Source organism: Peromyscus maniculatus, chromosome 1, assembly GCF_049852395.1.
Source record: "Peromyscus maniculatus bairdii isolate BWxNUB_F1_BW_parent chromosome 1, HU_Pman_BW_mat_3.1, whole genome shotgun sequence".
Classification (NCBI taxonomy): Eukaryota; Metazoa; Chordata; class Mammalia; order Rodentia; family Cricetidae; genus Peromyscus; species Peromyscus maniculatus.
Window position 1 is genome coordinate 54,150,725 of NC_134852.1, and position 24,915 is coordinate 54,175,639.

At 52.1% G+C, this 24,915-nt stretch overlaps 1 protein-coding gene across 6 annotated transcripts; it reads right to left on the reverse strand.

The window, feature by feature from the left end:
• Positions 1 to 11,962: 11,962 nt before the first annotated feature.
• On the reverse strand, positions 11,963 to 24,247 carry LOC143266872 (galactoside alpha-(1,2)-fucosyltransferase 2-like). Of its 6 annotated transcripts, none has more exons than XM_076542510.1 (4): positions 23,686 to 24,247; positions 20,513 to 20,579; positions 19,706 to 19,805; positions 11,965 to 14,949 (listed from the first exon to the last, which is right to left on the reverse strand). In XM_076542510.1, the coding sequence occupies exon 4, from the start codon at positions 14,945 to 14,947 to the stop codon at positions 13,901 to 13,903; it is 1,047 nt and encodes a 348-aa protein (XP_076398625.1). In that variant the 5' UTR covers positions 14,948 to 14,949; positions 19,706 to 19,805; positions 20,513 to 20,579; positions 23,686 to 24,247; the 3' UTR covers positions 11,965 to 13,900. The 6 variants fall into 6 exon arrangements, with proteins under 6 accessions (XP_076398629.1, XP_076398625.1, XP_076398627.1 ...); XM_076542512.1 differs by having other exon boundaries at positions 19,706 to 19,937; positions 23,686 to 24,246; XM_076542505.1 differs by lacking the exon at positions 23,686 to 24,247 and adding an exon at positions 23,160 to 23,362 and having other exon boundaries at positions 19,706 to 19,924.
• Positions 24,248 to 24,915: the final 668 nt, after the last annotated feature.

Here is a 24,915-nt window from a genome sequence, read left to right on the forward strand (position 1 = left end):
AACGACTCTGAATTTACGCCAGGTTGAACAAAAACACTAACCAGCACAGATAGCCATGAAGAGGACACTAAGTATCAGCCTCTGGCCTCCATACATGCCTGTGCACACACACACAGAAACATATACACAGGTATTCACACACACTAGAGAATAAACACATATACAATAAGAAGAAGTAAAAGCGAGGACAGCAGGCCAGGTTCCTGTGGCAGAACACCTGCCAAGGAGCTGCCAGTGAGGAGCCTGGGGCAGGGGTCAGCACCAAAGTGCCTGCCTGGCATGCCAGATTGGGTTCAAGCCACCATATCGAAAACAAACAAATAAAACTCAAGCATAAAAAGTCCCCATCAGCCAGGCAGTGCTGGCACACGCCTTTAATCCCAACACTTGGGAGGCAGAGGCAGGTGGATCTCTGTGAGTTCGAGGCCAGCCTGGGCTACAGAGTGAGTTCCAGGAAAGGCACAAAGCTACACAGAGAAACCCTGTAGCACGAATCTTACAAGGTCTTATTAATAGAAACAAACCTGAGCCAGGTATTGGGGTGAACACTGAGAGATCAGAGAAACAGAACCAGCCACAGCTAACCTCACCTCGCCAATTCCTCCGCTGATTTTGTTTCCTCAAACTGGAAGCCCCTGAGTCCTCCCTCGTCAGGAACGAATCTGAGCTGAACTGCTGCTCAAAAGCCTAAAAGCTTAACCAGGTTCTAGTTCCTGGTTTTCTCGCCTTATATATCTTTCTGCTTCCTGCCATCACTTCCTGAGATTTAAGGCGTGTGTCACCATGCCTGGCTGTTTCTAGTGTGGCTTTGAACTCACAGAGATCCAAATGGATCTCTGCCTCGGGAATGCTAGGATTAAAGGCATGTGTGCCACCATTTTCTGGCCTCTATATCTAGTGGCTGTTCTGTTTTCTGACCCCAGTAAGTTTATTAGGGTGCACAATTATTGGGGAACACAATATCACCACAAAACCCTGTCTCAAAAAACCAAAAAAAAAAAAAAAATACCCATCAAAGGTACCTTTCTTCTCTGACTCCTCTGTTTGGGACAACAGAAGGATGGAGTTGCTGCGAGTGGACATCATGACATCTGCCAAGTCTAGAATGTGGGGCAGTTGAAATACAAAAGGCCATTTTTCCTAATCCATTTGTACCGTGGAGAAAAAACAAAAACCAAGCCAGGTGCTTAGCAAGTGTGCACAGCTGATTCTGGGCTCAGAGATCAGCAGGGTTCTCTGTAGTTCCCTGACACCCACTGTTCAAAAGCCACAGGGAAAGCCAGGTATGGTAGCTTAAGTCTGCAACCCCAGCTAGGAGACTGAGGCAGGATTGCTGAGAGTTTGAGACCTGCCTGGGCTACGGAGGCAGACCCTGACTCAAAGGGGAAAAAAAAAAGCAAATAAAACACCCAACTGCAAGTCCCTAGGGGTTTAGAACACTTCTTCACTGTGTGGTATGGACATTGTACTTCCATCTACCAGAATGCTTTGTTAGTGTTATGAAACTAAAAAGACCCATTGTCCCTCAGGGAAGAACACCCCTGCCTTAGAGTTGTTGTTCCAACCCCCTAGTTCTGTGTTCAGACCAGGGCTGTGCTGGTAAACACCAGCACCAGCTCTTTATAGACAGGACCTGCCAGCAGCTTTGGATCTCAGGAGCATACTCTCCCTGCGTGGTTCACCTGAAACTACCAACATGGGATTTGGGGATGTGAGAAATGAGCTGCACAGAATATTATCTAAAGAGTCTGAGGACATGCTGGCGTGGATGGCGCACAACCTTAATCCCAGCACTCTGGAGGCAGAGGTAGGCAGAGCTGTGAGTTCCAGGACAGCCAGGGCTACACAGAGAAACCCTGTCTCAAACAATAACAACAACAAAATGAGGCTAGGGACAGGGCAACCAACAGTATGGAGTTGCCTCGGTGTATGAGAGACAAGAACTAGGGTTCAGAATACTAATCAGGCATGGGAACCACCCAAATGTCCTTGGTTTGAGATATGATGGTGTATTCATCTGTAAACGAGCTTTTAGGGAGTCCTCCTGCCTCAGTATCCCAAGGCTGGGACCACAGATTGGACTATACAGCATTTCATTTAGATCTTGCCTGTGCTTGGCCGTTATAATACTGATGCCACGTGCCCCACTGAGCTCTGTGCTCAGGCCCCAGATACAGGCTCAAGTGATGCCGAGAAAGTGGGAACTGCTCTACCACTCTCCCTGCCCACAGTTACCACAGTCCCCAGACTCGACTTCCTGAGCGCCTTCTCTGTTCACTAGGCCTTCAGTTCTCTCAACAGCACTTACTACGCGCTGGGTACCATGGGAGCAGGGCAGGAGATCTCTGACTTAGGAAACATGAGCAGCCGGCTGGTGGTGGGTGGTGCACGACTTTAATCCCAACACTCAGGAGGCAGAGGCAGGCGGATCTCTGTGAGTTCGAGGCCAGCCTGGGCTACAGAGTGAGTTCCAGGACAGGCACCAAAGCTACACAGAGACACAGAGAAATCCTGACTCGAAAAACCAAAAAAAAAAGAAAGAAAGAAAGAAAGAAAGGAAGGAAGGAAGGAAGGAAGGAAGGAAGGAAGGAAGAAAGAAAGAAAGAAAGAAAGAAAGAAAGAAAGAAAGAAAGAAAGGAAGAAAGAAAGAAAGAAAGGAAGAAAGAAAGATGAGCAGTGCCCAGCCTGTGTACTTCGCTTGCTGCCTGTGTTGAAGAGCAGGGGAAGGCAGGAGACAAGGAGTGGCCTTGGCCGTTCCTCTTTACAGGTACAACATCATAGCAACTCCATCAGTACGTATTCAATAACAAGTGTGTGTAGTACTGTGACTTTGTACATGACCATCTGATATTCTGTAATACAAAGGCATGGAGCACTGACTTGTACTAGTGTGTGATGAACCTTTTAAACAGGGTGCTTGCCACACCCGCGACGGTGTCGCCCGTTGTGACAAATGCCGATCTGGTGGTCTCACGAGGAAGCCCCCCCCCCCCCCCCCGCGGTCCCCTGGCAATCAGCCAGAACAATGGTTCCTGGATACATTGTTCCCTAAAGACCAGCCTTCCGTGGATGGTTGGCAGGACTCAGGCTTCTTTCTTCTTTCCTGACAATAACTACCTCCCTGTGCCTGGACTCCCGCAGACGCTCGCTGGACGTACCTGATAACTCCTCAACTCTTACACCGGCACCGCCCCCAGGGACTCAAGCCCTTGGGCAGATAGCACAAAAAAACCCTACTTCAGTGGGGGCACTCATGGATGGATTAGAACAGAAAGAGCTAATGATTCAGGTTCCCACAGATTCTAAGGAAGAAAATGTAAAAGTAAAAAGATGGTTAGGTAACCCTCACTCAGCTCGTGCAAACTCACAAGAAGGCCAGATCGAGCTGAGCTGAAAAAGTATAGCAACTCCCCGGGAGAAGCCACGCCCACAAACGAAAGCAGGGGCTTTGGGTGATGGACCCCTCCAGCTCGCTCCTGCAGCTCCTCCTGCACAGTCTGGGAAGCCCCATCCTTATCTCTCTCAAACCCCACTCTCTCAGAGAACCTCCAACAAAGAAAAGGCACCCAAAAGCCCAGTTCTGCATTCTTGGCGGCTAGGGCGGCCCCTCCCCTGAAGGTGCCAGCCACCCGAGTCCCCGCCGAAAGCGCTCAGCTTTTGACCACACTTGGGCACAAACCCAGCTCGTGGTGGACACACCATGACCCCTCACCTACTGGCTCTATAAGCTCCCAGCTTTAGTTCAGGAATGCGGCCTCTCTGTCCTCAATCTCTGAGACAGAAGAACCCGCTTGGGGGTTGCTTTGCTCAAATAAACCTGTTGTTCTACTTTTTCAGTTCAGCTTGACCTGGCTTACGGCGGCGCTAAGGGAGAAAGCTGTTATGGGAGACAAGCTGGGTTTGTGCCCCCAGAATGGCCGAAAGCTGAGTGCCTTAGGGGTGGGTGGGTTGGTGGCGGGGAAGACACACTTGGACAGCTGGCAGCATCGGGGAGGAAGCTGCAGTAGCCCCTGAGCATGCAGGACTGGGCTTTGGGGCAGCTTTTCTTGGTTCGCAGACTCTCTGAGCAGGCAGGGTTTGGAGAGATAGACAGGAATGGGGCTTCCCAGTTCATGCAGGGTCGAGCTGGAGGTTCCAACGGCACAGATGCTGCTGTCCAGTTCTGCTGGAACAGAAGGCCAAGCCAGGCCAAACCACAGAAACATGCCGAGGAGGAAGAGCACCAGGGAGGGATGACCGGTAGGCACCGGGCTTTCTTTGGGGAGTGTGAAAGGGAAAAGTTCTAGAATCTAAAAATGATGGTTGCCTGACATGAATGTACTAAAATGGTTGCACTTAGCATTTTATGATCATGAATTTTTGCTCGTCGGTGGGCCGGTCAGTGGTGGTGCACACCTTTAATTCCAGTACTTGGAAGGTAGAGGCAGGAGGATCCCTGTGAGTTCAAGGCCAGCCTGGTCTACAAAGGGAGTTCCAGGACAGCCAGGGCTACACAGAGAGACCTGTCTTTAATCCTGAGTGCTGGGGTTAAAGGTGTGCGCCATTGCCTCCTGGCAGTAATTATTTTTATGATATACAAATTTTATCTCGCCGGGCGGTGGTGGCACACACCTTTAATCCCAGCACTCGGGAGGCAGAGGCAGGCGGATCTCTGTGAGTTTGAGGCCAGCCTGGTCTACAGAGTGAGATCCAGGACAGGCACCAAAACTACAGAGAAACCCTGTCTCAAAAAACAAAACAAAAAAATTATCTCAAGGAAAAATGGCAAGATAAAGGTATGACTTGTAGATTTTAATATGTATGTATGTGTGGCTGTGTGCACATGTATGTGAAGATGTCTGCAGAGGCCAGAAGAGGATGTTGGAGCTCCTGGGGCTGCAGTTATAGATAGTTCTAAGCCACCCTGAGTGATTGCTGCAAACCAAACTGGAGTCTTCAGGAAGAACTGCAAGCACTCTTGAGCACTGAGCCGTCTCTCTGGCTCCAACAGTGTTATCTTTTATCACTTGACCTCTCCCAGTTCCCATCTACTGCTCCCAGCCTCATCTCCCGCCAGGACCCAACTCCCTCTCTGTCTTCTCCCCATCATGCATCTCCATGGCTCTGGTGGCCCCCAGGAGTCTTCCCTGGGCTCCCAAACCTCAGAACCTGCCTAGCTTTGAGTCCATGAGGCTGACCCAGAGCATCTTCCTGCTGAAAACTCTGTTCCCAATCTGTCTCCTCCCTTCCACACTCTGGTTCCTGGAAACTTGTCGCGTGCCCAGCAGCAGCTTAGAAGCACCCAACAGGGCACAGACCAGAAGCCTCGGCTTAATTTTCTTTTGAAAATGTGTGTCCCCCTCCTTCACCCCAGACCCCAGTGATGTGAGCTACACCTCTGCCCTCCCTAGGCATCAAGGCAGGAAAGGCCAATCTGAAGCTGGTAATGCAGAGGCAGGTAGAACCCAACTCGCTCACTCTAGACACAAGTTCACCTGCTTGTGGTCCCTCTGGAGACTTCCCGAGACACCAAGGTCCTGAAATTCTCTCCCTGGTCTGTCCCCAGAACTGTTTCATACCCACGCTGTGCCATGAATAATAAAACAACATGAATAAAATTCATAGTTGCCCTGAGACCTGCTTAGGCAGGGGCTCAGGTCCCAAAGAGGATGTGTGGAGTTGGTGGTGTGTGTGAGGGAGGGATGGACATGATTTGAGGGTGATATAAGAATGGCTGCCCAGCCGGGCGGTGGTGGCGCACGCCTTTAATCCCAGCACTCGGGAGGCAGAGGCGGGCGGATCTCTGTGAGTTCGAGGCCAGCCTGGACTACCAAGTGAGTCCCAGGAAAGGCGCAAAGCTACACAGAGAAACCCTGTCTCGAAAAACCAAAAAAAAAAAAAAAAAAAAAAAAAAAAGAATGGCTGCCTGTAGCAGGCTTTTTCTTTTGGGCCACCAACCAGCTCCCAAATCATGACAAGGAGACTTATTATTAGTTATGAATACGACCCACTAGTTCTCATAACTTATTTTAACCTGTTTCTCCTCATCTACGTTTTCCCCGGGGGCTTTCTACCTCCTTTCTTTCTGCATGTCTTCCTTTCCTGCCCTCTCCATGGCTGGCTGGTGGCTGCCTGGCTTCTGGCCCGGGCACGTCCCTTTCTTTCTCCCTCAGTCTCTCCTCTCCCGTTCTTCCTATTTTCCTAGATTCCTCCTCCTACTTATTCTCTCTGCCCACCAGCCCTGCCTGTCCCTCTCCTGCCTACTTATTGGCTGTTTGGCTTTTTATTTGACCAATCAGGTGCCTTAGGCAGAGAAAGTGAAACAAATGCAGCACATCTTTACACGATTAAACAAACGCATCACAAACAAATGTAACACACCTTTACACACTTAAAGGGAGATTCTTTAACATAAACAAATGTCACACACCTTTACACAGTTAAAGGGAGATTCCGCAGCATAAATGATTGTAAGACATCTCTACATAGTTAAAATAATATTCCACAACAGCTACCAGCACGTTTGTTGAAAAAAGAATACACCTTTTAAACTCTACAGTTGCACACAGGATTAGATGGGAGAAAGGGGCCAGGTGAGCTGGGCTGTGGCTTCAGACCGGGGCTGTGGAAGCCAGCAGTGACCTTGAAAGTAGGCACCAGTCATAGGTTAATGGAAGGGCCACAAGTTCCTCCAACCAGGGATTGAAATGTCTCCCTTTCTAGCAAGCAGAAACTTTCTTCAAGGGATTTCCCTGAGGGAATGGGGACTTTTGTCTAAATGCCCGGCCTTGGGCAAAGGACTTTCTTGGGGGATCAGACATTTCATTATAGAATATTGCAGTTTTTTTTTAAAAAAAAATATGGCCTAGTTTATCCAAATAGCTAAAGCTTAAGTGAGCAAAGACGAGGTTAGACAGATATTACTGTGAACCTGAGTAGACCTTAGGAATTTATAAATCGTGATACCTTATTTATTGAGCATTCTTGTCTAAATGTTCTAGCATCGTGGCGTTGACTTGTGTGGGAATAGGCAGAGTTATCACTTGCACTATATGGTCCCATAGTGGCAGAGATTTTTTTTTCCCAAAGAATTATTTTGTTTAAAGAGGCTGCCATTTTATACAATTTCATCCTTCAAAGCCTGAACAAAATTTCCCAAAGGGAAGGGCCTAATAGTGAGAGTCATTAACAATAGAAGTTAAAGGGCTGGAGGATTGTGATCTGCAAAGTAGAAATGCAGGAACTTTGTCAAGCAGGCATGGCAGCCATGTGGTCCACGCCAAATAGTGACCAGAGGGCAGCATCAACCACCACAGCCCACTTAACTCACCCAAATGCCATTGCTGGCACCATCCTGAGTAGACAGAGAAGGAAACTGAGGCTCAGAGAAACAAAGGTAGCGTGTGCCTAAAGTCAGCAAGCAGCAGACATAGGATGCAGATTCCGAATCCCATCTGAACTTTCTGACCGTTGCGAATCTTAGCCACCTCGTCTTTCCCTGCAGCTGTCTCCTTTCTTTCGGTGTGTGTTTGCATGTGTGTTGGGGAAGCGCGTGCGTCATGGGGGTGTGAGTGGAGGTCAGAGGACAGCCTGCAGGGCTCAGTTCTCTCCTGCTGTCATATGGGAACCAAGCTCAGGTTGGGAAACACTTTTCCCACTGAGTCGCCTCACCGGCCGGAATCCTCCTGCTTCTGTGTGGGGGCCGATTGCTGAGATGCAGCCATGTTCCAGCATGTCTGGTTTTCTGGGCCATTTTTTTTTTTTTTTTTTTCGAGACAGGGTTTCTCTGTGTAGCTTTGCACCTTTCCTGGAACTCACTTGGTAGCCCAGGCTGGCCTCGAACTCACAGAGATCCACCTGTCTCTGCCTCCCGAGTGCTGGGATTAAAGGCGTGCGCCACCAATGCCCGGCTCTGGGCCATTTTTTAAGTGTGCAGTTCACCAGGAGTGGTGTTGGCACTGTGGTCCAAGCAGCCCTCTTTAACTGCCTTGTCTTATAAAACCTGCGTGTCTGTGAAACAACTCCTCCCCCATCTATTCTCAGCCCCTGGCACCCAGCACCTTTCTATCTCTCTGAGTCTCTCCTGGACATGCCGTTTACTCCGTGTCTCCTTTCCTGCGTCATTTTCATCTGAAAGGCGCAGTTATTTCTCTACAAGCACAAAGCTAATAAGGGTGCAGCCGGGCACAACAGCTGGTCTGCAGAGCCTGGGCACTGGGCAGTGTAGCTCAGGAACATGTGGCTCACAGGGCAGACCCCACCACCTCTCTGCTCTTCTGGCCAGATGAAGGGGTGGAGAGGGCTCTTCACCCATGAGCCTGCTCCCGCTGAGCTCCGCACTTGGAATGAGCCAGCGGCTGGGGCCCCACCTGGAGGAGCCTCAGTTCAGATGCAGTGACAGGTAGGCGGTGATTTCTTTTTTCCCTTTCTTTAGTTTTTCGAGACAGGGTTTTCCTGTGCAGCCCTGGCTGTCCTGGAACTCTCTCTATAGCCCAGGCTGGCCTTGAACTCACAAAGATCCGCCTGCCTCTGCCTCCCAAATGCTGGGATTAAAGGCGTGCGCCCCCACTGCCCGGCAATAATTTCTTTCAGAAAGTTCACATCCTGACCTCCATGGACATAAAAGTTGAGGTCACTTACACATAAGCAAAAGTTCTTAGGTCCTTCTTGGTGGAACCTGCCAAGCTCTGACAGCTTCCTGGCATTTCTAGGATCACACCCTGCCTGACTCACCCCAATATTACCTTCATATCATTTTATTCCATGCACTAACTGGAAGACAGGCCTCAGCCAAGGTCAACAGGAAATTAACTTTTGGTGTGTGTGTGTGTGTGTGTGTGTGTGTGTGTGTGTGTGTCGCTGAGGATGGAAGCCAAGACCTCTGAGAACTAAGCACATGGCAGACACTCGATGCAGCCTGCCAGCCAGGGCACAAGAGGCTCTTGCGGTGGGCATATCATTCGTTTGGTGCGTACTCAACCATGTTTTTCTTTAGGGCCCGTGTGATGGGATGGCGTATGGTGAACTGGACACTCAGGGCAGCAGAATACTGTTTACTTAGAAGTTGGTCTCTACTCTGCCGTTATGTAGCTTTTACTCTGTCTCTGTAGTCGGCAGTTCTGACGGGTCAAGGATTACCTCATCTTAACCCTGTTTTCAGTAAGGATACCATCACAGGAGTCTGAGGAGTGGACACTGTGGGCTGGGCCATCTTTGGCCTAAGCAGTGTCTGCTCCCTTGGTTTCCTTCTTCTCCTCTGCTGAAGGCTCAGGGTGTCTTCAACCCACTTAGGAGCTGGGTAAATATTTGCTGAATGAATGTGGCATTTATTGTCATTGGCAGGTTCCCAGCCCCTGCTTGGGCTTTTGTAAAATGAAAACTGTTTGTATCTTTGTTCAAGCGAGGCCAAGCAAACACGGAGCTGGGCAGGGCGGGCGCCTTTCATCACATGGCTCCCATTGCCGACAACTTGCTTCCTCAAGAGCCGCCACATCTGTGCCCCATCGTGATGTGAAAGACCAGAGCAGGGAGTTGTGACCAGGTCCCCAGCCGGGGCTGTGGTGGCTCAGAGACTTTGTTCTCCAGGCAAGTGTGCTGAGGACGTCCTGTGTCCACACCCTCTGTACTTACTGGCAAGGAAGTCAATGTCAGCCGGGGATTTAATGATGGTTATGATAAACGGCACTGGTGGCATCGCTGGTTACCGGCAGAAAAGTCACGGCCACAGCCACGATTACCAAAGTTACAGAGAGCTTTCTTAGAAAGAAGGAGAGGATAGGAGGGAGGAGACCAGGCCTGGAGAGAAAGAGAGGTGGAGGGAGCAGAGAGAGAACACAGAGAGACAGGGTTCTGTGTCTGGCTTTTTTAAGGTGCAGATTGCGTGACCATGGAGTAGCCAGCAAGACGCAAGACCCCGAGCTGCGCATGTACAGGATCCTAATGTTTAACTGATCCGTTTCCTACCCTTCTGTTCCCTCTCTTCTCCCCTCCCTCTCTGGCTCCTTCATTTCTTTTTCTTTCTTTCTTTTTTTCTTTTCTTTTGTGAGAGAGTCTCATGAGGAACATGAGGTGATTTTTCCCAGGACAGCTAGCTCATGGGAAAACTAGCATGGCTGTAGCTAAGAACAGTCGCTGTCCCTGGCAAGACACACGCTACAAGTTCCCCGTTTTGAGTTCTGAACTGGACCCCATCAACTCGACCCGACAGGACGCCACAGGCTGTGGATACAGAGAAAACGAGGGAGGAGGTTTGAGGGTGAAGAGCTTAGGCATGGGGAATCACAGGCCAGCGGGGAACACAGCTCTGCTTCCCCAAGGCTCCCCTGCAGCCTGCTAGGCGCTCTCACAGAAGTCCTGGGAACAAGGAGTTGGAAGGGCAGTTCTGAGAAGAGGAGATGGAACAGCCTGATTAGGGGAGGCTGGCGACAAGGCCCTGAGGAGCCAGCGTTATAACCTGACTGTGATCTCCACAAAAGTTCCCGTGGAGATAAAATGTGTAGATGCAATTGAAAGTGAGGTGTGTGTGTGTGTTGGGGTGTGGTGTGTCCTTCTGACTCAGCATGACTGGAAACCTGGTGTGTTGGCTTTTCACTGCAATCTTGGCACTCAGAAGGCTGAGGCAGGAGGATTACCTTGAATTCAAGACCAGCCTGTGCCACAGAGTAAGACTGACTGCTCAAGCTGAGCAGTGGTGGCGCACACCTTTAATCCCAGTGCTTGGGAGGCAGAAGCAGGCGGATCTCTGTGAGTTCTAGGCCAGCCTGGGCTACAGAGAGAGTTCCAGGACTGCCTGGGCTACACAGAGAAACCCTGTCTTGAAATGTACTCCTCCCTCCAAAAAAAGAGGAAGGCATCTGGGCAGACAGGTGAAGATGGCCACATATAGCTGAGACACAGGCCCTCTATCACCACCCCAGGAAGCAGCCTGGCCTCACCTTCACCTTCCTCCAGGATTGTGAGACCAGTGCATTCTGGTGGGGTCAGGTGTGCTACTGCCACACTGTGAGGCCCTGGGTCCGAGGCTTTCTGACTTCCAGGCTGCCCGCCTGGGGTGGTTCTGATGCACTGTGCCACCAGCTCATCCACAAGCCTTCCTTCCATCAGAAGGCTCTGAAGGACAGGATGCGGCTGGAGAAAAAGTGTAGCTAGGTGTTTGTAAAAGATGTTAATTTCTGGGTCTCTCGGGGGACCAAGCATTTCCCCCAGTGGTGGCCGTCAGCCTTAGCATTGGCGACAGTGTGAGAACCCTGGAGCAATCCTTGCATGCTGAGCACCCATCCCCTGCCAGGGGAGCCCTCCACGCCCACAGCTGGGTGGCACATGGGTAGGGATCACACGCCTGGTTTCTCCGGGTGCATAGCGGACTGTGATGGGCCGATGGCTGCCCCTTTAAGGTGGCTGCTGTCCGCTGCCTGTGGACAGCCCCCTCCCCAAGCCCCATCCTGCATCCCTACAACCACATCCCTGTGACGGGGAGCCAGGGAATTGGGACTCAAGCGGGTAAGGCCTTCAGGGTGGCATCAATGTGTTCTATCCAACACACAAAGGCTGAGGTGGGACGGGCAAGTTCAGGGTCAGCCAGGGCTTCGGTGGCGGACAGACCTGTCTCACAAAGATACAGTGTGTACTGAGTAGGCCGAGAGAGGGACGCCTCGGAAGTTATGAGCACTGACTGCTCTTGAGAGGACCTGGATTTAATTCCAAGCACCTGCAAGGCAGCTCACAGTCATCTATCCTTCAGTTCCAAGGGCTTTGATGCCCTCTTCTGGCCTCCATGGGCACCAGGCGTGCACAAGATGCACAGACATACATGCAGGCAGGACACTTACACATACAAAATAAGTTACAAAAATGTGAAATAAGCTCGGTGGCGGCACACCCGCCTTTAATCCCAGCACTCAGGAGGCAGAGGCAGGTGCATCTCTGTGAGTTTGAGGCCAGCCTGGTCTACATAGTGAATTCCAGGACAGCCAAGGCTACAGAGAGAAACCCTGTCTCAAAAAAACAGTGTGTGTGTGTGTGTGTGTGTGTGTGTGTGTGTGTGTGTGTGTGTATCAACAAAGGAGAATCACACAGATAAAATTTCTGGTACCTCTATGTTTTCAATCGTGCTGATCCCAGAAACATCACTGCCAAGCTCATTGGATCCAGCTGTGTCCATGCTTGACTGTCCTGAGGAAAGAGGCTGGATGTTCCCTGTAAATAAGTTATGGGTTTGGGCTGAGAGGACGTAATTCATTGGGGGGAGGGGCTCTACCCGAGCCTGGGGCCATGATTCTGTTCTTCCGGATACCTGGTGTCCCAGCCCGAGGCAGGGACTGGTGCCACATGTGGAGACCTGTGGCAGCAACAGAGTGCACACTGTAACCAGGCAGCCCCACAGGGCTTCACTGAGCAGCCGCAGCCCCAGGCTCTGGAAGGACATGGTAGACACTGCCACAGACTGTGTGGCTGGCCAGGATCAGGATTCCCCGAGGGTTGTGCTCTGGAGTGTTTGCTGGCTGCCTCCGACCAGGCCCTGCTGATCAGGGTGCACCTTCAGGACTGCCTCCCCACCACTATGGGGGTGTCTGGTGCTTTTCTTGTCGGCTTAGTGGCTGCACATGAATCGACTGATATTTCAATTATTGTCTGTGACCCCAAAACCCTGCAGTCAGTGCGCTGCAGGCCGCTCAGATCTTAGCCTGGAGGGATATACAGGTTTGAACTAAGTCTCTAACGTACCAACAAAGACTCGGAAGTCACATGTGGGGGTGAAACCTGCTAGATCAGAGAAGCCAAGAAGCAACCAGTGACCTTCCTTTTTGGACAGAGACCCAGCAGGAGACGAATCTCTCCAGCTGTCCCAAACCAAAACACAAGCATCAAACTCTAGTCCGGCCCTTCTCCTTCTGGTGTGTCTCTGGATTCTCTATGGCTAATTCCGGTCCACTAGTTGCTGACTCTGCCCCTGAACCAAAGTTGATTTTATTTAATTAACGCAAATGCAAACATAAACTTGGGGTTCACAGTGTGATGGAATACCCCGCCACAGCTGTCCACCACCCTGGCACTTTCATCAGACCTGCCCTCCAACTTCCCTTCCCTTCTCTGAAAAGGCCACTACCCCAAAGGCCAAGTTCCCAGCTGCTAGAAATGTCATGTCCCCGTAACACCAGGGCAGGAGCCACACCGTCACCAAACACCCCCCAGGACCCTGCAGTGGGTGATCCAGGAAGGGAAGCACAAAGTTGGCGCTGCTGGCTAGTTTCACGTCAATTTGACAAAAGCTGAGTCTTTCTGGAAGACTGACTATCAGTTGAGAAAATGTCCTCACCAGACTGGCCTGTGCATTTTCTCAACTGATGGATGTAGGCAGGCCCAGCTCACCCTGGGTGGGGCCTGAGCACCTGGGTCATACAAGGTGCCACCCTGAGTCCTGGGTCATACAAGGCAGCAGGCTCAGCAAGCCACGAGGAGCAAGCTGGTAAGTGGCATGCCTCCGTGGCCTCTGCGTCAGCTCCTGCCTCCAGGGCCTGCCCTTTGCGTTCCTGTTCTGACTCCCTCGGTGATGGCCTGTGATGTGCAACTGTAGCTGAGATGAGCACTTTCCTCTCCAGGCTGTTTCCTGTCAGTGTTTAATCACAGCCACAGAAACCCTAGCTAAGGCGCTGCCCTCCACGGGAAAGCATTCCTGACGCACACATTGGGCCTGTGGTGGCCAGCTCTCTCTGGCTATAGAGGAACTCAAGTCACCTGTGCTGCTGAGGTAAGCAGAGGCTGTGCTCACATTTTCAGGGTGCACAGGAAGACAGTGAGGTCATACCACTGACCCAAGATCACTCAGCTGTGAAAAATGTGAGACTGGATTGGAACCGGATCCCATGTATGTATGCAGCAGCAAGGCTCCAATGCCTCTTGGGGGGCCCAGGTTGAGGTGTGGCTAGAGGTTACTCCGTTGGGCTTGTCCCAAGTCAGCAGCGATGCCTACCCAATTGGGCAGGTAGGCTGCTTGTGGCTTGAAAACCCTGTGGAAAGGGGAGTTGGGCTGGGTAAAGTTAGCCAGGTAAACAGTGTCCCCACCTGTGAGGTAGGCAGCCCAGACCCCAAAGGTACCCACTGTGATGATGGTGTGGTTGCACTGGGTGAGCAGTGCGAGGTCCCTGGCAGGCGATCCTCGAAGGCCATTGCCAGCAAACGCCACATCCCCTCGAGAGATACTGATGCTCTTCCGGCACCAGGCCATGTCATCACTGGTGACCACGAAGACCGGCGATGGATAACGGGCCCGGAACCTGTCCAGGGCCTGCTCCAAGTAACCCCAGTCAGCCACCACGCCCTTCCACACATTGGGCATGACATGCACATAGTCCCCCCGGCGCACATGGACACCCACAAACGTACTCGGCTGGCTCCCGTTCACCCGCAGGCCACGCAGGAAAGCCTGGGCCTCCTCGCGCACATGGTCGTGCAGGGTGAACTCCTGCAGGATCTCGGGGCGCAGGTGGTGGTAGAAGGTCCAGGAGCACGGGTAGCCAGTGAGGCGCACATAGCGTCCCGGGATGTGGCGGTACCGCTCCTCCATCCAGTCGTTGAGGTGGTAGTTCTGCCACGGGATCCTCCGGTCCGTGTCGCCGTGCAGCACCGGAAGGCTGATCCTGAAGATGGGCGCCAGGGCGCTGTGCATGGCCGCGGGGATGAATGCGGGCCTTCCGTTCATCCTGGCCAGGGCGAACAGCGTGGCGTACTCGCCCATCTGGTTCCCCAGGCGGCCAATGGAATTGATGGTGAACATGCCCTGCAGCTGGCTCCTCCCTGGCATCTCGCCACTCCCTGGCATCTCTGTGACTGCTGGGTCTCCTGTGGGCATCTCTGACAGAGGTGGAATCTTCACTATTCTCTGCTGGAGGTGGATGATGGTGGAAGTCACGAAGACGAAGATGAGGAAGTGGGCCAGAGGAAAGGAGAAAGGAACCTGAGCGTTGGCCATGGCTGCCCGGAAAGAAAGCAGGCAGTTAGCTGGGGAGCGGCTCGGGGTTCGCCTGCAGGCGTGTGTGCATAAATACTTGGCATCCTTTTGGCTAGCCACCTGGATTGTGCCTCAGCATGTGTTTTTTTGTTTTCTTTTTGGTTTGTTTGAGACACAACTTCACTCTATAGCTCAGGCTAGCCAAGAACTGTGAGCCCAATCTTCCTGCTTCAGTGTTGGGATTACAGAGTGAGCCAATACGCCCCATTTGATGTCCTCTTTGGAAGAAAAGTATGCTTCAAATGTTCAAATGAGGCATGTGGAAAAAACAACAAAATCAGGGACATGATGGGACATGGGAAGGGGACTCTGTGGTAGGAGGAAGGAACGGAATACAAGCAGTTCTCTGACCTCCACAGACCCACACCTCCCTCACAATCACAACAAAAAGCCAGGTGTGGTGGCGCACACCTTCCATCCCAGGCTGGAGAGGAGGCCAGCCTGGTCCACAGAGCGAGTTCCCAGACAACCAGGCGACACAGAGAAACTCTGTCTTGAACAAACAAACAAAAAACCAAAACCAGAACAAAAGAAACAGAGGGGATGGGGAGATGGCTCCGTGCTTAAAAGGTCTTGCTGCACTTGCAGAGGAGCGGAGTTCGGTCTCCATCACCTGTATTAGGGAGCTCACAGCAGAGGAGTGGAGTTCAGTCTCCATCACCCGTGTTAGGGAGCTCACAGCAGAGGACTGGAGTTCAGTCTCCATCACCCGTGTTAGGGAGCTCACAGGAGAGGAGCGGAGTTCAGTCTCCAGCACCCGTGTTAGGGAGCTCACAGCAGAGGAGCGGAGTTCCGTCTCCATCACCTGTATTAGGGAGCTCACAGCAGAGGACCGGAGTTCAGTCTCCAGCACCTGTGTTAGGGAGCTCACAGCAGAGGAGTGGAGTTCAGTCTCCATCACCTGTATTAGGGAGCTCACAGGAGAGGAGCGGAGTTCAGTCTCCAGCACCTGTATTAGGGAGCTCACAGCAGAGGACTGGAGTTCGGTCTCCAGCACCCGTGTTAGGGAGCTCACAGCACTCGGTAACTCCACCTTGAGGACAAACATGGTGTACACACACACACACACACACACACACACACACACACACACACACACGAAAACAAATCTTTAAAACAGCAAGCTGTAGCCAGGTGGTGGTGGCGCACGCCTTTAATCCCAGCACTCGGGAGGCAGAGGCAGGTGGATCTCTGTGAGTTCCAGGCAGGCCTGGGCTACAGAGCAAGATCCAGGACAGGCACCAAAACTACACAGAGAAACCCTTTCTGGGGGGGAGAGGGACGACGACGACGATGACAACAACAACAACAAAAACAAAACAAAACCCAGCAAGCCACACCTTCAATCTCAGCACTCCAGAGGCAGGCAACCATATAATACAGCTCTTCATGTTGTGGTGAGCCCCAAACATAAAATTATTTTTGTTGCTACTTTGTAACTACTTTTGCTACTGTTATGTATCCTAAATGTGTAAATCTCTGTGGTTTTGATGGTCTTAGGCAGCCCCTGTGAAAGGGTCATTTGACTCCCAAAGCAGTTGCCACCTACAGGTTGAGAACCGCTGGTGTAGAGGATGGTGAACTTTGCCATCTGCAGCCAGGGTGTGACCAACATGTACGCTAATGTCAGTTAGACTAAGTCCAAGTGACCAGTCACTGAAAAAGACCCAGGCCTGCATGACAGGAATGAAACTTTTGGGGAGCTCAAGGGCTTCAAGGCTCCCCAAGTTCGTCAGGAGTCTTACCACCTCATTTCAGAGGACACGTGGTCCGGAACACAGAGCAAGCTCTGCTATCAGCCTCCAAAGGAGGCTTTGTGCAACTCCAAGTAAGAGACAAAGGTTTCTGGCTGTCTTGGCCCACGGCCTGCAATCCTGATCATAGGCTTAGGTCCAGTGACTGAGTCAAGAGGATATTGGCATTATATCAAGCAGCTTGTAAGCCGATCAAAGCCTAGAGGCTGCATTCTGCACAGGTGTGCAGTTACAAAGTCAACTCAGACCTGCCGGCGTAGGACTGCAGGCTGAAATACACTTCTGATTTGTAATTCACCGGAAGAAACTCAGGCAAGGTGTGATGGTGCTTGTCTGTCATCTCAGTATTCAGGAGGCAGAGGCAGCAGAATTGCTGTGAGTTCAAAGCCAGCCCAAGCTGTGCGAAATTCTTCAAAATAAACCATTTGGGACTGGGGCGAAGACTCAGTGGGTGAAGTACCCCCTGAGCCAGCATGAACACTGAATTTGAGTCCCCGGCACCTACATACAGCTTGGTGGTACACGTCTCTGTACCCCAACAGCTGGTGCAGAGACAGGAAAATATTAGGGGACTGCTGGCCAGCCTAGACTGACCACTGAACCTACACAGTGAGAGACCCTGTCTCAAAAATAAGGTGGAGGGGCTGGAGAGCTGGCCCAGCAGTTAAGAGCTCTGACCTCTCTTGCAGAGGACCCAGCACCCACATCAGGCAGTTCACAAACACCTAACTCCAGTTTCGGGGAATCTGAAATCCTCCCTTCTCCCTGGGCACCTGCACAGGCACATGTACATAAGTAAAAATAAAAATTAAATAAGGTGATCTGAGCGAGTGGCCTGGTGGGTACAGTCCCTCCTCAGCGCCGTGGAGAAGGCTGGTGGCCTGACTCTGTAATCCTAACATTGCGGTCTGGGTCAAAATGAGCTCACCAGCCAGCAGTGTGACTGAATTTTCGAGTTCTAGATTCAGTGAAAGACTCTGTCTCAAAACTATGGTGGGGCTGGGCGGTGGTGGCACACGCCTGTAATCCCAGCACTCGGGAGGCAGAGGCAGGTGGATCTCTGTGAGTTCCAGGCCAGCCTGGTCTACAGAGCCAGGCCAGGCCAGGCTCCAAAGCTACAGAGAGAAACCCCGTCTCAAAAAACCAACCAAACAAACAGACACTATGGTGGAAAGGTAGTAGAGAAAGACGCCTGACATCGAAGACAGTAATGCTGACCTCTGACCTCCACAGGCACAGGTGCACATGTACAGGCATGCGTGCATGCATGAACACATACACCACAAACAAATTCATGCCTGTAGACTCAATGCCTGGGTGTGAACTGAACAAATCCAGAGTGTGGGTTCGTTGGGAGGAGCCTCTCCGGTCCCCTGTGACTTTCTGAAAGGACGTGCTGGGCTGTACCAACTTCCCAGCTCAGCTACACTCAGGAGATTTTATTTATTTCCTCATATTTGCTTTTATGAGACTGGGTCTCACTCTGTAACCCAGACTGGCCTGTAACTCACTATGTTGCCAAGACTGGCCTTAAACTTGTAACAATCCCCCTGTTTCAGCCTCCCAAGTGCTAGGATTACAAGTGTGAGCCACAGGAAACAAAGGATACCACCCCAACCTCAGGAGGTGTGCACACTGAAAATGCTAATAGCTACAGAGGCAGAAAGAAAGCAGCCTGGAGCAAGGGTGGCAGTTCTGAAGCTGAGGCAGGAGGATCATGCAACTGCACACAAGCCAGGGCCACAGTGTGAGACTTTGTCTCAGTAAAACACACATAGGAAGCCAGGCTTGGTGGCACACACCTTTAACCCCAGCACTCGGGAGACAGAGGCAGGTAAATCTCTGTTTGAGTTTGAGGCTAACCTGGTCTACAGAGTGAATTCCAGGACAGCCGGAGCTGTTACACAGAGAAACCCTGTCTCAAGCCCCCTCCCCAAAACACACACACACACACACACACACACACACACACACACACACACGCACACACACACACACATACGCACACACATGCACACACACACACATGCACACACGCACACACATGCACACACACATACACACGCACACACACGCACATACATGCACACACACACAAATGCACACACGCACACACGCACACACACACACACACACACACATACACACACTCACGAAAAAGACTACCAGAGACAGGTCACACCAGAGAGGACAGAGCAGGGGCGGAGGGACAAGTAGAGATGACTTCATCCTACCCACTCTCTCCTTGCCGGTCTGCTCTTTTTCCTTTTTCCTTCTCTGGTACTGGAGTTGGAACTCAGGATGGCCAGCATGCCTAGCAGTCCCTTTCCGAATGAGCCATGCCCCCAGCGCCTCCCTGGGGGACTCTAGGCAGGGACTCTACCCCTGAGTTACATTCCCAGCCTTGTTTTTGCTGTTGTTTTAACTTGCAGACGGTATTCACTAAGTTGTCCAGGCCGGCCCTGAATTTATTCTATGGCCCTGACTAATTAACCCCTGACCGCTGCGGTTAGAGGTCGTGGACACAGCAGCAGATGGAACCAATATTTCCAGTCCTTTTCCTTTTTGCCAGACCCAGAGGAAACTCCACTCTCCCAAATTCCCTTTCCCCTCTGCCAAAGGAGCCATTCCCCATCACCGTCAGGAGGGACAAGTAGCTATCTGTGGGGTCTTTTAGCATACCCAAGCGCATGCTGGTTCTAGGCTCACTCAGTACCTGGGGCTCTTCTCAGCTGGCCTCCCACCCTAAACTTCTCCAGCTCATGAGTTCCCCTTCGCCCAGCTCTTCATTCCCATATAATTCTACCATTTCATCCATAGCTTTCTTGGTCCTTGAGAGCAAGAAGGTAGGTATGCATAGTAGGTATAACAAACATTATACTTTATTATGCAGAGGTTCATCACACAAATTCACACTCTCAGTCCCTAACTACAGTCCTAAGCCTATGTCCCCAAGGCTGCTCACCTGTGTGACGTGTTTTAGCCAAAAGTTGGGTCCAGCCTCTCACGGTTCTAGGGTCAGGCACAGGGCAGATCAAGATGGTGTCGCCAGGCCTCTAACAGTCCTGAAGATGTGAAAAGCAACGTACTCTTGGTTCTCTCCTTACATGCTGTCCAGTGGGCATCATGGGTTGTGTGTCTGGTTATCTGGAGTAAGTGGTGTCGCTGGTGGTAGGTCTGAAACCTGGGACAAATGGCTGACTGGAGGCACGTATTTAACATAGCAAAGCAGATGCTGGCCAGCAGGCTCTCAGCATCGCAAGCACCTCTTACAAAGTCCTCAGGCTGGCCAAGCCCGCCCCCTACCCTCAAGGCTCCAGCCCCTGCCTGAGCTTCCTTCTCTCCCGAAGCTTCTCTGATGCCTGTCTAACCAGCCATTTGGGCTGTGAGCTCTCTTGGCTCCTCTCCTGGACCTCTCCTCATCCGTTTGCCCTCTCTCCTCCCTCGCCCTTTTCTTCTCACGGCCCAGTCTAGTCTGCTAGCCTGGCTCAGTCAGAACACTTCCAGGTGCCTCTGACTGTGCTCTCTCTCATGGGTACAATAAAAGCCTTCCCCTCAACCATACCTTGGAGCAGTCATGTCCTCAACTTATACTCTTAAGACAGAGTCTCTCTTAGCTGCCCAGGATGAATTTATGCTGTTACCTAGCCTGGCCTTGAACTTCTGCCTCTGTAGCATCTGGGATGTCAGGCCTCCCCCACTAAACTCATCTTGGCACCAATTGTATGGGAGAAAAACAATGGAAAAACACACTTCCAAATCAGGCCATTACCTCCAGCTTTGAGCCGAGGGCTCTGTTTCTCCTGCCGCAAACAGGAACAGAAGAAGTCTTGTGTGACCTGTGAGAGGAAGGAACTTAGGGTGATTTGGAATAATGTGTTTTCGGGCTGCGTCTGTGCTGGTTCCCATTCCCCAGGAAGGGGAGTGACGATGTGGAGGCTGTAGGGGGGACCAAAGGCCCAGATCCTGCTGTGAAACCTCACATCTAGCTTTGGGGAAGAGAGTTGGGTCGTGGCCAGAGCTGTGTGGCCCTTGACTGCGGCTTCAGACAGGAGTTTGTGGACTGGGGAAGTACTGACTGGTAAACCCCCAGAGCTGCTCAGGTGTTACCAACTCATGTTATCACAGGTGACTTCATGCCCATCTATAGCAAAGGGAGCCGAGAGGCGCCAGGAACCATTAAGATCGATAAGAGAGAGAACAAGTGCACTGTGTGATTAGTGCACACAGACAGGACAGACCACCCAGGCGCGTGCCCCTCGGGAACTGTCCCTGACCATGGCCGAGGACGCAGTGGAGCCGGTGGTGGAGATGCCGAGCTGGAAGGCTCTGGAGGACACAGACCCCCAGCACCATAAGTGAAGTATCTAGTGTCTTCATAATGCAAATTCCTGATATGCAAGATATCTGATATGTGACCCCCCAAAGGAGCCACAACCCACAAGTTGAGAACTGCTGTTTCAGGGTGTCTTACCCCAGATACCATCCCGAATCATGCTTATTTCCAGTGCGCCTTTTTGAGACCCTTTATTTAGGTCCAGGTACCAAGATAAATCTATATAAATGGGTCCTAAGTGAAATGGCCTCTATTTCTGTGAGAATCCAGGCAATGCCATGCCTTTTCCCTCTTATCCTGGCTATCACCATCAAGTTGCCTTCTTCTGCTTGGACTTAGACATTTGAATGCTCTACCTTCCATATAATAGCAATAAAAATATACATATATATACATATACATATATATACATATATATACATATATACACATACATATATACATACACACACACACACACACACACACATATATATATAAGAGAGGAGCTTGGGTGAGTGGGAGAAGCCCGAGGGCCATGGAGGGAAGGGGGAGCGTGTTTGTTGAGGCCACAGGAGACCGAAGAGCGCGCAGTTTGGCTGAGCCAGAGGCGGCTGCTGGCAGTGGGCAAAGCCTGGATTTCCCCTTTGTTCTCTGTGGTCAGGAAGTTCACTTGCCCAGCCTCAGTTTCTACAGCTGCTTCAATACCTCTGGGGGTCACAGGGTTTAAAGAAAAGAATTGAGTCCAGGTTTGCCCCTTCCTCCATCTGGGTCTCTAGGAACTTCCGTTGGAGGGGTGCGGTATGCTTTCAGAAAGAGGTCCCAGCTAGGAAGGAGGGACCCTGCTCCCACTCCCCTAGAAACCTTCCTTCCCTCACTCCCTTCCTCGTCAGGGATTTTTGATGTAGTCCAAGCTGACACCTAACTTACAGCGATCCCCCTGCCTCAGCTTCTTGAGTACTAGTATGACAAGCACGAGCCATTCCACCTTTCTCTCAGCCTTTGGCTCAGCCTCCTCTGTTTGCCTTTTCCAACAAGACAGTGCCCTGCCCCCAACCCCCTTCCATATCAACCAACCCACAGGCAGGACCCAGCCCCACGCCTGGCCCCACCCCACCAGTGCCATTCCTGTGACTGGCACTGCCCTCGCCTGTTCCGTCCCTGTGCCGAGGAACGTTGGCATTATGAATCTCAGGGCAGCTTATGAGAGAGCTGTCACTGGAGACTCACACAGAGGGACAGAGGGTGTTGTGATGGACTGAGCCGGGATCTACTCTCCCCCATGGCAGGGGCAACTGCAGGTTTCTGAGGGCCCCTGGACTGATGTAGAAGCCATGGATATGGGAACAGGAAAATCCGGTTGCATTCAGCCCGGCTCTGCCCTCCATCTACATTTGTTCCAGGAGTCAGCAGGGAGGGACCTGAGGGGACAAAGGAAACTGGGGCTGGGGAACCAACCGGAGAGGGATGGCAGATGGGAGTGCAGGAAGTCAGGCTATGGGGTGCTACAGGAGCTGGGGGACCAGGGGCTGGAGGACCAGGAGCTGGAGGACCAGGAACTGGAGGACCAGGGGCTGGAGGACCAGGGGCTGGGGGACCAGGGGCTGGAGGACCAGGGGCTGGAGGACCAGGGGCTGGGGGACCAGGAGCTGGAGGACCAGGAGCTGGAGGACCAGGGGCTGGAGGACCAGGAGCTGGAGGACCAGGGGCTGGAGGACCAGAGCTGGGGGACCAGGAGCTGGGGGACCAGGGGCTGGAGGACCAGGAGCTGGGGGACCAGAGCTGGGGGACCAGGGGCTGGGGCATGAGGGGCTGGGGACCTAGGGATCGGAAAAACCAAGGTCTGGGAACTCAGGATCTGGAAGGCTCGGGGCGGGGGTGGGGTGGGGTGGGGGCTGAAGGAACTAGCTGAGGACTTGAGGCTGAGGACTCAGGCTGGGAACCCAGAGTCTGGGGGAACCAGGTTCTGGATCCTGTTTACCAGCAATGGCATCTCCTCCCAGAGCCCTAGGGTGGATCAGAGACCAACCGGTCCACTTTCTGGATCCCTAGGGTTCCTTGAGGGAACAGGGGAGCTGTTCCCAATCCCCTGGCCCGTGCTCACCTCTTCTGGCTGCGGTAACAGAAAAGCCCTCCGAATGGGTGACAGGTGGCCGGCCCTGCAGCAGGCAGCTCAGTGTTCCTTCCAGCCCAGCCCCTCATTCAGGGCCAAAGGAGGTTCCTGAGCCTTCCTCCAGGCCTGGGTAGAAACCCCGCCCAGGGTGGACCTGCTGACATCCTAGAACCAGTGTGGCTAGGCTTTAGAGGGAGGCAGGTCAAAGGTAGGGCTTCCTTTCAGGTGCCTGCCAGGATGCCAGCAGGAGGGGCGAGCTGAAGAAAGGAGCTGGGAGAGCCCAGGCACGCCTGCCTTCTCTGCAAAGCTGCAGGCTCCCAAGACTGTTTATTTGGGCTGTACTAGACCCTCGGCTGCCAACCTCATCCAGCAGTAGACAACTTTTGTTTTGTGTGTGTGTGTGTGTGTGTGTGTGTGTGTGTGTGTGTGTGTGTGTGTGTGTGTGGGAACGCGCGTTTATGTGTGCATGTGAGTGTGGAGAAGGCTGTCCACCCTGTTAAGAGGATTTTGAACTTACTTGGCCAGGGTCTTCTGTTTCTGCCATGCTGTGTGTTCCAAGCGAGGCACGTGAGAACTTTCCATGCCTCTCCTCTCTGCCTTGCTCTCACTGCGGGGGAGCTGGTATTGCAGATTCGTACCACACATCGAGCTTTTCATGTGTGTTTTGGGGATCAAAGCTCTAAGTGCTTTTACCTGCCGGCTGCCTTCCTCCGTTTCTATGCTAAGGATTGAGCTCAGGCCCTCACATTTCCTCACACCCCTACGCCTGGCGTTCACGTGAGTCTGGGATCAGCCTCTGGTCCTCAGGCTTGCCCAGGAAGCACTTATCAAATGACCTTTCTTGAGAGCCAACCGTATACAAGGGTTTGGGGTTCCCCCTCCCTTTTGGTGTGTGGGGGATTGAACCAGGGCCTCACGCACCCCACTTTTAGCCCCCATGGCTGACACTTTTTGGTTTTGAGACAGCGTCTCAACTATGTAGCCCTGGTTTGCCTGGAACTTGTTATGTAGCCCTGGCTGACCTCAGAAATCTACCTGTTTCTACCTGCACCACCAACCTTGGCCCTAATAGTAGGCACTCTTGGTTTTTGGAGACAGGGTTTCTCTGTGTAGCTTTGGAGCCTGTCCTGGAACTCACTCTGGAGACCAGGCTGGCCTCAAACTCACAGAGCTCCACCTGCCTCTGCCTCCCCGAGTGCTGGGATTAAAGGCGTGCACCACCACTGGCCAGCTCACAGGCACTCTTTCCACCGCACCCCACCCCCTGTGGGCACTCTTAATAGCTCTGTGTACCGAGGAGAAGCCAAAGTACAGAGAGGGAAGGTAATTTCCCCAGGGTCGCACAGCCACCTGAAGCCAGGCAGGCTGGGGCTTGGAAAATGCTATACAAAGTGCAACTCTTCTCAGCTCCACTTTGCTTCTGTTATTATTATAACTGGGTTATACCATCCAAGACCAACCGGCAAGAAGTGCCACCCCCCCCAGGGGTCTGGGCCTTTGTATTAGTGGAGGTTCTCTTAGAGTCACAGAACTCATGGAATATCTCTCTCTCTCTCTCTCTCTCTCTCTCTCTCTGTGTGTGTGTGTGTGTGTGTGTGTGTGTGTGTGTGTGTGTGTGTGTACACATATTAATTGGGATGACTTACAGGCTGCAGTCCAACAGTGGCTAGCTGCGAATGCAAAATCTAAGAATCTAGTGGCTGCTCGGTCCCAGGAGACTGGGCGTCTCAGCTGGAATGGATGTGCT

Coding starts and splice junctions, on each gene's coding strand:
- LOC143266872 (XM_076542514.1), bottom strand. CDS start 14,947: ATGGCCAACGCTCAGGTTCCTTTCTCCTTTCCTCTGGCCCACTTCCTC.